The sequence below is a fragment of the Macaca thibetana genome, chromosome 5 (assembly GCF_024542745.1).
Source record: "Macaca thibetana thibetana isolate TM-01 chromosome 5, ASM2454274v1, whole genome shotgun sequence".
Taxonomy (NCBI): domain Eukaryota; kingdom Metazoa; phylum Chordata; class Mammalia; order Primates; family Cercopithecidae; genus Macaca; species Macaca thibetana.
In genome coordinates, this window is record NC_065582.1 from 166,285,561 (window position 1) to 166,297,665 (window position 12,105).

Consider the following 12,105-nt stretch of genomic DNA (forward strand, 5'->3'; position numbering starts at 1 on the left):
TCCCCATTTTCCTAATTTGGAGTCACTGAACACTAACCTGTGCTTTCTTAAAGCTCTGTGAACTGAAGCTGGACAACTTAAACTTCAGAAGAAAATAACAGCAACCTATTTACATATATAAGCCCCTTTCATACTTGCCTACTGATGTGTGGATTTCAGTGTAATGTGGCCTATATCACTTTTCCAGGATTGTTCTTCTGTTTGTTGTTTTTCTGCCTTCCTCCCCATATTTTCTCTTCATAGGACATGAGACAGCCTGCTAAAAATGAGCTTTCCTAATAACTTGGGACCTACCTGTCTAGGAGTACACCATCCTAGCCATGAGAAGTCAGACAAAACCTGAGACCAGAGACTCATTTTCTGCTAAAATGTTTTCTCCAAAATATTTTTAAAAAGAAAAGGGGGGACGGGGAATATGAAAGGGCAATAAACCTTGGGGCCCCCAAATCACCAAGCTAAAGGGAAAAAGTCTTGCTGGGAACTGTTAAAGGCAAACCTGCGTCCCATTCTATTCAAAGTCACCCCTCTGTGCATTGAGATAAATGCAGATCTGATTGTCTCCTTTGCAGAGGCTAATCAGAAACTCAAAATAAACCAATCATTTGTCTCTTATCTACCTATGACCTGGAAGCCCCCTCCCCTCTTTGAGTTGTCCTGCCTTTCTGGGCTAAACCAATGTTCATATTATGTATGTTGATTGATGTCTCACGTTTCCCTAAAATGTATAAAACCCAGCTGTTCTCTGACCACCTCGGGCACTTATCATCAGGACCTCCTGAGGCTGTGTCACAGGGGTGTGCCCTCAACTTTCGCAAAATAAACTTTCTAAAATAACTGAGACCTGTCTCAGATATTCAGGGCTCACAGTCTCATCCAAGGAGGGTACCACCTGGTCATCACACTTTATTTGAGAAATGTTACCATTAAGTCCCCAGATTCCCTGTGAGGCATATGTTTGCTGCTTTCTGAATCTCAGAGGGACAGCTCATTTCTTCACTGCAGTCTCCTGTTCTCCATGTCACTCAGAGACAGGTGGATTCCAGGTGTGTTCCCTAGGATACTGATGCTCCGTGCATGAGGTTTATGAGGGAGTGCTCTGAAGGTCACCACCTGTGGATGGAAAGAAAGGAGGTAGGCTTGGGCAGAGGGAAAAGTTGCGCTGTGATGCTGTGTTAAAGAACGTTTCAGCTGATCCCACGAGGACCTGTGAACGGGGACGGCCCTTCATTAATATCCCAAATTGGGGAGAGGGGTCAGATCTTTATATCTGTGGATCAGACTGCCCTAGGAAAGTTGTGTGATGTTGGGCAAGATGTTTACCTTCAGCCAGGTAATTCCAAAGTTGGCCAAGAGCTGAGGACTGTCCACTGGGAGAGGCCCCAGAAGCTGGCAGGGTAAGTCCTTGGTCCTGATGTTTTTCTAGCAGATATATCACAGTGTCCGTAGGAGACTGACTAGGGCATGCTAGTGTCTCCTGAGAAACGGGGTAGATACACACTTCTATTACATTGTAATGTAAAAGAAGTAAGACCTAAGCTGGGGTGAGAAAAGGAACCTGGAAAGGTAACTCCCCCGATGTTCTCAGGTCAAAGATGTTTTTCCCATTATGGACCCACTGGTCTGGTCCCATACTGAAACTGATTTTCTGTGTACTGAGATTCTTCTTTTAAAAGGAATAGAATTCAAGTGAAGGAGATGAGAGTACTACGCAAAGCTGTAAGGATTACCCTTTTAGATTTGGAAATCAGTCAATTCTTTGAGTAACTTAATTTTCCCTTTATTCCTACATTATTTCATAGTCCTATGTGTATGTGTGTGTGTCTGTGCATGTGTGTGTATGTATGTATGTCAGGGTCCAGAGGAGCAGCCCTAGGTTTGACTCAGTTGCACTGCCTGGGTCTCTTGCCTCCTGGGTGTACTCAGTTGGGAAAGAGCAGGATGTGAATTGCTATCCTGTACTTCTTCATTCTCAGACCATCTTTTCTATTGGTACAATTGTGTGTCAATTTTCTAAAATATGGAAGCATTTACAAGAAAAGGGAAAAAAGGAAAACAAGTTTAAATGAAGAAACAGAGATATAATGATTGCTGCTTCATTTACTGAACGGTTAGACCAGCAGGTGTTTTTTTTTTGCCAAATGATAAGTGATTTATTTCCCAATCAAACAGGGTATTGTGTGTGTCACTCAGAAATGTGTTCCTGCTCATTCAGAGCTCCGAAAAGGAGTTGACAAACATCAGAGGAGAATTGTGGCTAACACAGAAATAATAGGAAGAAAAAATCAATGTAGAGATGTAATTGAAAGTAAGATGTAATTGAAAGTGGTGGAGGTAATTGAATGGTAATATTGTGAGCAGAGACCAAGCAGGATCAAGCAAGTGCAAGATTAGGCAATTCAAAGATGTTCATCTTTCTCCTTTCTGAAATAACACAGGCCTCTGAGATTATGGTTAAGGGACATTATCAAACACGCTCATTCAAATAGAAATTCCTCTATAGTTTTTTTTTTTTTTTAAACTTTGTCTCTTTTTTCCTTACAAAGAATACCCTGTGAGCTGGATTGAGTCCAAGGATGTGACTTTGCAGCTGATATAACTGGACGAGGGCATGTTTGGTCCTGTCCTTGTGACTATCTTAGCAACGGAATTCAATTGCTCCAGGTCAGCCCACTCAATCAAGGCATATCTGACCGGAACAATGACCAAAAATACTGAAGCAACCATGTACATTCCATCCCTTCACTTTCATTTTTTTGGAAGCAAATTCCAGTAAAAAGCACTATTTATTTTCCTTTACCAAGTGGGAAATATTTAAAAAATGCATTTTTATTGGGAAAGTGAGTGCTATTCATGGGCATTTTTTAAAACCAAAATAACTCTCCTTGAGAAATACTCCTCCAGCATTATCTCACGGGGCTGTTGATAGAGTTTGCCTTTCAATTCCAGTGAAATCAATATTGCATTATGGTTGGAGTCAGGAGACCTGGATTGTGTGACCTTGGGCAAGTCACTTAATCTCTCTGCCACCATCTATGTGAAAAAAACAATAGAAAATAATTCTAGCCACTTCAAGAAGGGAGAGTAAGATTAATGATAGCAGATTTTCTAGACAATGGTCTCTGTGGCTGTTTCTCACACTCCCTGTGTTCTTGTGTGTGCTTTTTAATTTTTGATTCTCTTTTGAATCTAAATTCAGCTGGCCACTTATTGATACAATGACAAAGCTAATTCCCAATGCCGATGGCGATTCCTCTGCTCAGCTGAATTTTATATCTCTAGACAAAGCCCTTGAAATGCTGTATCCCCTTTGTGAGGGGAGGAGGAGGAAGGCAATGGAGAACTCTATTTGATAAAGAATTCTTGCATATACATTGCTCTCTTCACTCTGGGTGATTTTGTGACTTTTTACTCTCAGGCATCTTGTTTCCTCAATCTCACTATATCTGGCTTCTGCTCTTTACGTCCACTGATCAACAAGCTCATGTGAGGGATGACTTAGGTTGGTCTTGCTCTTCCAGCTTGGATCTCAGGATGATCCCCTCAAGTGTTTGCCCCACTTCTTCACAAGCTGTTACTATAGGTGATAAACCAATAGTTATTGATTCATTGAATGACAACCCTGTGACCTCATCAACTTTTCCAGCTGCCATCCTCTCTTCTTCTTTTGTTATCAGACTTATTAAGAGAACAGTCTATCATTCCTTACCCACTACTGGCCAGTAACTACCTCATTGCTTTATTAAAACTTCCTCTTTCTCTCTCTCTATTCTGGGACTACTTCATTCCAGACATGTATCATCTGAAGTGGGGTTAGTTTTCTGGTTAAGTTCATTCTGTTGTGTTTCTAACTTAGCTTACCCATTTTCTTACCTTCAACTACCACCTGTATGTGGATGAATCTCATATCCACAAGGTGGCCATTCAGCACAGAATTTGCTTTACAATATCCCTCCCTAGCATTTGTTAATCTAAGAGCACATACCAAAGGCCGATTTGAGAAGACCACTTTGTGAGGAATCTGGAATACTGAACTAAAGAGTTTGGATTTTATCCTACAGTGGGAGTTAGAGATATATTTTCAAATAATCTAGAGGAATACATTGTTTTCATTCAACAGAGCAGAGGGTGGGTTGGAGGGCAGAAGGTTGGGGTTTCCCAGCCCAGTGCAGTCACCATGATGTAACTAAAACTCAGATTTTAATTTACACCTAATGCACAGGCATTTTCTGCTATGTTTCCAGTTGACTCATTTCCCAAGTCTCTGATCTTGGTATAAACAGGGCAGGAAAAATGCACATGAGATTCGAAGCATGAATTGGCCAGTGGTTGCTTTTTTTTTTCAATCCAGCTTTATCAGCCGTCAGCTCATGAATATTCACTACTATTCTTAATTTTCACTGCTACTTCGAGGATATTTTCTATATCCTCAGAGATATTTCATTTGGAAGTTTACAGGAGCTACATTAGGCACAGCCAAATAGCTGCTATTTTAAAATGGAAATCCCTTCTTGTTGATGTTTTGAGACCTCACTGCAAACAGATGCTCAGAAGAAAAATATGGGCTATATGGTGAATTAAGAAATCCTGAAAATGGTCACTGTTGTGTGAAAAGCAATTATATACCTCACGCCAGGCACACTAAATTCTTTTGTTTCCTTGACCACATGAGTTGTTTTCCTCCTCCGGCCTAGACATGGGCTGCTCTCTCCGCATGAACTCCCATCCCTATTCCCACACAAGCTTCCATCTGCCTGCATCCTAGACTCTGTTTGGTCCTTCATGACTCGGTTTAATGTCACTTCCTCACAGAGGCATTCCCGAACCTCCTTACACTTGTTTGATTGGATTCTCCTGTCGTTCTTTCTTCTAATATCACATAACTTCCTTCAGATGCTTATCACAATCTGGAATTATGTATTAGTGTGACCATTTGTATAATATCTATTACCTACTTCAACTTCAACCCCAGCTGCATAGAGTGTAAGCTCTAAAATGGCTGAAGTGATGTCTGTTTCATGTGAAACCGTGTATCAAAAATTTACTGTAGCTTCTTGCACATGATAGGAGGTAGGAAATATAGATGTGTTGTTAACTGATTTTTGAAAACACAGGAATAAAAATGAAGATAACTTATGTATTTTATATAGCTTTAGATACTTAATGTAAAACTTTGTATGAAGCTTCCTATCCTTGTATAGCTTCCTTTCTTACGAGCACTATTTTTGAAATAATGGTCACTCCGTGAGGTAGATGACACCATAAAGCTTGAGGTCTTTAAGGACTGAATCAATTTCAACATCTTTTGATCATTTCTCCAGAAAGAATTGCTGCTGACGAAGCAAATCACCCCAAAAAAGAAAACTCTCAGAGAAATTTTAAAATAGGGGTTCATCTATATTGCTTAGAAATAATTTCAGAAAATCTGTAGTGAAAACAAATTCCAAAGATGATTGAGATGGTTATTATTCAATGAACACATCTTAAATCAAACACATGTCAGATCCCCATGGCATTTCCTGATGGTGCCTCATTCATGTGAGAATTTAAATTAAACACATTAGAGATGTTTAGCTACTTTATCATTTCAGATTACAATGCACATTATTCCATGTAGTAGCTTTGATTCTAAAATGCATGAATTTTTTTTTGTTTTAATGCATAGTTCTGTTGGATCTGCTCTAGAATAATTTCCTATTTAAAGTAATCCTATTGGCAAGACCTTCTAAGTAAGGAAACTTTTGTAATATTAATAATTACCCTAAATTTATCTTGTTTGTTAGTAATTATTTGACTATTGGATTTTTTTTAAAGGGTGCATGGACAGGAGGTAGTCACATCTCAAGGCAAACAATCCCCTAAGAAACTTACTAACTCAGCTCATATCCCAGACAGCCATCATTTTATTTTTTGTCTTTATAAGCAGGAAGGAGAAAGAACACAGTCTGGAAGCTATGAAGGTTTCACTTTTGTTTTCCTTAAAAAATGAAACATCAAATGTAAAGTCTCTAGTCTGGATTACTTAAACCTACATAAGGAGGAAAAATTATTGGGCTGTGGCATAAGGCTCTAAGGCTTGAAAGTCCCCAAGTAGAGGTAGCAGTTACTAAGCTGTTGCCTTAATTACAGACAATGTGGTCTGGAATACCTGACTGAGGTGGAATCCAGCTCCTCTGTTTATGAGCCCTGTATGCATGTGTAAAGCAGGAAGCACAATAATCTCATGGATTTATATAGATGAATGAGATATTTCATAGAAAACCCTGAGCATAGTACCCGGCATATAAGTAGCACTCAAAAAACAGTGGCTGTATGGATAATACATGTCTATAAACACAAATCTAAATCATGTCATCTTCACAGATGTTTCTTCATTTAATGAATGATTTAAACCCCTTGGAAAAAAGAAGCAATCAATGGGACTGAATAATTTAGAGTAGCTATATAGTTGTTTCTATAATTAAAATTTAGACATTTTAAACAAGAATGAATAAATGCTTAGATGTCTGTGTCTGTGAGAGAGACCGAGTGTGTGTGTATGTGCATGTGTGTATGCATGGTTGTTTTTTTTGTTCGTTTGTTTATATGGAAACAAAGGCATCTTACTATGGTTGATGAGGATTATTCCTCCCAGACAATGTTGTTTCTCTGTCCTGGATAGTACACCTTGATGTTACCAACCCTGGCCTAAGAGTGGCTTTTATTGTTTTCTCCCTGGTTCTGTTGGGGAGGGAGAACCAAAGAAGAACAAGAACAAAAACATTTCATCTTAGTTAGACTTCATCTTACAATTTTTTTGAAAAAAAAAATGAATATCTTTTTTTCAGCAAATTGTATATTTTTATATCCATCTCTCTTATGTGGCCATTCCAGTATCAGTCCCCAGAAATAACAACATGTGAATCTCACACCAATTTTTGGCAACAAAAAGGCATAGGTTTTCTTCCTTATTCTTTCTGTATCATTTTGATTAATAAATTCTTAAGGAGTGGCCTATTGTGCAATTTCTAAGAAAACCACCAAGCTGTTAATGAAGTAAATATCTGTTTAATTTACAAACATCAGCAGTGTAACTGATATTAGTCTGGAGAAAGACAAAGCACACTGAATTACACATGTACATCTAATTTTCTTTGTAAAAAAAAGAAGTTTTCAGGAAGAAACATCTGCATCTTTACAGGGCACCCTGGGATTTTAATGAGGGAAGAGCACAGTCCACTATAAATCATTATCAATTCTACATGGTAATTTAGCAGCAAACATGTTAACATGGGAACATTAAGATAATAAAGGAGTTTTATTGTTTGGGGGGAAAAAAAATCACAGTTCTTGACATGACAGTCTTTTTATCCCCACCCCACCCCCAGAAAAGGGCAAAAAAGGTCAAGGACATATTAATTTGCAAAAGGTCTACTTTCTAGTGTTGATTGCTACACACCATTTTTTTTTCTGAGAGGACATGTTGCAGAGGGGCCACTTCTTTCTGTACAATGACCATCTCACATACAGATTTGTGTTTTCCTCTCTTGGACTTTGCACACTCTCTGCAGGTGTCCTGAATGAGGCCAGTAGGTCAGTGACATCAGTGAGCAGATGTCAAGGTCAACAAACAGACCAACACATATTTATCCCAAGATAAAACCCTATGTTAGTACTATTGCCAAAAAAAAAAAAAAAATCCTGATTTTTTTAAGTTTGAAAAATGTACAAAAATATCAGGATAATTATAAATTAATATATATTAAAGCATCAAGGAACAGTAAAAGGATGGCCTAAAATGTTAAGTACAATGTACTTTGATACAATAAATATTTCTCATGGAAACTGAATACTGTATAGGGCTGTTTAGAACTCATAGAAACAAAAAAATCATATTATTACTAATTTATTTATCAATAATCTATTGGTTCTTTATCATCTCCTTTATCATTTATATTACAAAAAATTAATACTGGAAAATGGTAAAGACTTTTGTGTGCTGCTTCTGCTGACATGCTGACATTTAAAAGGAAGATAAAATTTATTTTATCACTTTCATTTCCTCTTGTGAATGGAACCCAGATCCTCAGGACACTTTATACTTTGCACGAAATATTTCTCATCCATTTGTTCTATCTGTGAATTCTGGAGTTCCATTCTCTTGCCTTGCATCCTCATTCACACGCATGTGCTTGGTATGTCCTAGTGAACTTAGTTGATGTGAAGGAGGGTACGCAGGTTTTATGCTCTGGAAAATTTCACAGCAGTGCACAGTAGCTCCTCTGCCCCTCGTGCATGTGCTTCTGCTTGTCTTCAGCATGTTACAAAGATGGACCCGAGTTGCAATGGTTCCCATCGCTGTTCTAATGCCTCCAGGTATATCTTTCTTCATACTTCTCCAGCATAGGGGAAGCTTTAGTTCAAGCATTTCTTTTTTTTTTTTTTTCCAAATGCAGAAAAAAAGTCTTTATTCTCATAATAAAAATAAGTCTGTTCTGTATTTTACAATATATTTCAAATATTTCCACTATGAAGCCTTAATTAGTCCAACATGGTCAAGAAGTATACAACCTTTTCCAGAGACAGAGCTGCCGGGAGCGTGCTTAGGACGCACACCTCGTACAGCCGCACTTCACCACCTTCTCAACCTCGTCCACAAAGGAGGACCCGTCAGTGCATTCGAAAGAGTATTTCCGCCGCTTGCTTCTCAGAGGTCCACAGCACTGCCCTCCTGCACACCCACCTCTGCACTCTAATCGGGACACCTTCTTGGTTGTCTGGCAAGCAGCATAGCCCTGCTGCTTTTGGTAATAATCTCTTATCCGTTCCCCTCGACAAGAGATTTCTGGAAAAGAACAAAAAGCACAAGCATTTTAAGAACAGTCACTGTAAGTCATGCAGAGTGACTGTGAATCCACAACTTAATTCAGAAGCCTTTGCTTCCACTTTGTAACCTGCTTTACATATTATTAGCTGGTGGCACGGCTTCCTATTCTTTGAAAAATACTTCTTTTTGGTCTTTATTTTCAGCCAAGTGAAAGCTATATATGTAGAGTATAAATACAATGCTATTGCAGTGACAAGAAAATTGGATTCCTAAATCTTTTCTTTCATTGCAAAAAAGGAAAAAAAAATACACATTTTCTGTTTTTACACTACTAACAGCTGGTTTTGTTTACCACAGGGAGTAGTTTCAGAGAGTATGCGATTTTATTTATTAGACCTGGAGTTTAATATTATCCGATCTGTTACTTAATACAAGTAACATTCCACTAACTTCATAAATTACCCCAGTATGAAGTACGTAGTTCGAAAAAGAGACATCTGCTAAAAGCTTCCACGGGCACGTTCTTCTTGTCTCGTCCCTCTGACACACAAAACAAAATCCGTGCCAGCTGGAGACCAGGCGAGCTCTGATCACGCAGACAAAGGAGGAGGAGGAAGGTGAACTAAGAAGTCAGCCTGTTTCCGTTCCTCTCACCCACATGATTTGCTGTGATAAATCAGTCGATTCTAAGGTCAAAGGTCATTTTGTACTAAAACTAGAGCAGAATTAGGAGGACCATCTTCTGTGTGCCAGAAGATTAATAATATATATGGATGAGAACAGTCGGTAAAGGTAAGACAGGAGTAAAGTAAATGTGCTTCAGGTAAAAAGGAGTATTTCTTTTACAGCAAATCAACTTGTGAGAAGCATCTGAAGGCTGCGTACAATCTTGTGGTGGAGGTTTAAGGCCATTTCACATCTGGTGCCTTCATAATACTTGAAAATAAATCAATAGCAGCAACTGCAAGTAGTGCGAAGACCTGGTATTCTCTCCTATCACTCCTCTCTCTCCTATCACTCCCCTCTCTGTTGCTCCTGTTTTTTTTTTTCCCCACCTTTTCTCTCTCTCTTTTCAAAGACGGGGTACCCTTCTTGCTTTGCTATGAGCGAGGTACCCAGTGGGGCTGGCTTACCTCGATCGCAGCTGTCCCCCGTGTATCCGCTGCTGCATTCACAGTAGGGCTGCCCTAGGCCTGAAAGCCTGCACTTCCCATGCTTGCACTTGATCGCCTGGCACGGGTTAAACAGATCTTCCTCTTCATCACAGAGGACGCCTCCATGGCCCTCCAAGCACTTACAGCTGTAGGAGAATGCATTGATGGGCAAGCAGGTGCCATGTACACACCTACAGGGAGGAGGAACACAGGAGTGGGAATGCATTCAGCAGAGGAGGTAAGAATGAACGGAGGTGATGTAAGAATGGAGGATGACTGAGAAAATATGAGGGACAGAGTGCTAATGCCTAATGAACCTTCCCTCCCCTCCCCTCCTTTCCCCTCCCCTCCCCTCCCCTCCCCTCCTCTCCCCTCCCCTCTTTCTTTCCTTCCTTCCTTCCTTGGGTTTGGCTTTGAGGCTTTCAGGTGTGTGCTCAACTACCAAGCAGCAGGAACTTACTTATTTCCAAGGCAAGGGTCATTGGTCCGTTGGTCACAGAGGGGCCCCATCCATCCTTCCTGGCACTCGCAGGTGAAGCCTGCCTGGCTGCTGGGCTGGCATGTGCCATGGGCACATACCTTCTTGTGGCATGGCTCACAGCCAGGCAAAATGCCTGTTTGCATCGGCACCTTCTGGAAGTCCTGCAGCTCACTGTTGATGTAAAGGTTCCGGATGCAGCCGTGGAAGCTGGTTCCGTTCTGCCCAGGGGCCTGGCGCAGAGATGCCACGTTGCTCTTCCCTGGCATGCCTGGGGAGGAACACCGGGTCAGAGGTCAGGCTCTCTGGGGATTTCTCAGCCATTTGCTACCCAGAAATACTGATGCTTAGGACCTCACTGCCAACCTATTACGGCAGGATATTTGGACAGGGTGGTAGGGAAGTGAAGTGGAGAAGAGATGTGTGTTTTTTTTTGTTCTGTATTGGAAGACGCTCCAGGGAATTCTAATCCACAACTAGAACAAAATACCTAGTTCACTGGTGGTTAATCTTTAACTTTTAAAATTTGCTTCAAAGAAAACTTTACATGTACACAAATGTATAAAACGTAGAGGCAGAGCTACTGTCCTTAAAGGCAAGATTGGGGGAAGGGAATGCTCCCTCTCCGTTTGTCCTCCACCCCCCACCTCCAGGCACACACTCCTGGAAGTCTGGAGCTCCATAAAGCTCAGTTTGTAGTGCTCTAATTCTATCCCTTATCTTAAAGACAAGGGGCTAGGGCTCAGAAAGCCCTGGCGACATGCTCAAGGTGACCCAGCGAGTTTAGGTTAGAGTTAGGCTGATGAGAAAAACCTCCTCTATCTCTGGAATCAGGGGTAGGTCCACCAGGTCTCAGGGGCTGAGAACTGGGGTTCACAGTGACCATTCACCCCAGCCCTGCCACATTCTAAGTTGGCAACGAATCCAGCTCGCTCCTGGCAGCGTCCCTGAGCTTGGTCAACGATGTCAATGCCATAAACTCACTCCTGATTCTTTTCAGGACAGCACCTCATTCACATCATTTTTTCTTTCTTGCTAATTGAGAGTGAAGACTTCATAGTCCAAGAAATCAGAAATAAAAAAGAAATCCCTTCAAAAACAGAGTATTTGCAATCTTTGTATATATACATTCCACTAGCGACAGTCATCTGGTAACACTCATTTTGGCAAAACGGAAGAATCTTTCCATGGCCTAAGCCAGACCCTTAGTCCCTGGAAGGCATCCTGCAGGAGGCACCCATCCAGGGAAGCGGGGAGGGTGTTGGAGGCTTTCAGAGTGCTGGCAACGCCACTACCACCTCCCCACAACCCCCCAGTTATGCTTTAGCTGTGCCTAAACTCTAGACTACTGGCTGGAAGTTCTAGGCTGAGGAAGACCCAGTTTCTCATTCTTTAGGGGGTTTGTTGGTTATAAAGACCAAGAACTGTAGCACACTGTGGGTCCGAACTTATGCCACCTTCTCCTTTCCCATTCATAGGAAATGACTCATCCATTGGCATTCAAAGCAGCCACCAAAGTCAGAGAGCTAGCTGTATGAAACCACTAGGGTAGAGGGTAAGGATTTCTGGTTCTGTGTGCACTTGCAGTTGTTTCTTCTCTCTGGGGCTTAGCATTGTCATCTATATATCATGAGCATATGGACCAGAGAAGCTGTCCTAAGTTTGTCATA

At 40.8% G+C, this 12,105-nt stretch overlaps 1 protein-coding gene across 2 annotated transcripts in view; it reads right to left on the reverse strand.

Moving 5' to 3' along the window:
- Positions 1-7,028: 7,028 nt before the first annotated feature.
- Positions 7,029-12,105, reverse strand: part of SLIT2 (slit guidance ligand 2) — a 370,099-nt gene continuing 365,022 nt past the window's right edge. For both annotated transcript variants that reach the window (XM_050791112.1, XM_050791111.1), the window contains 3 exons: positions 10,418-10,706; positions 9,937-10,148; positions 7,029-8,821 (listed from right to left, as the gene is read on the reverse strand). In XM_050791112.1, the coding sequence (XP_050647069.1) occupies positions 8,580-8,821; positions 9,937-10,148; positions 10,418-10,706 (743 nt within the window). In that variant the 3' untranslated portion in view covers positions 7,029-8,579. The remainder of the gene's footprint in view (positions 8,822-9,936; positions 10,149-10,417; positions 10,707-12,105) is intronic.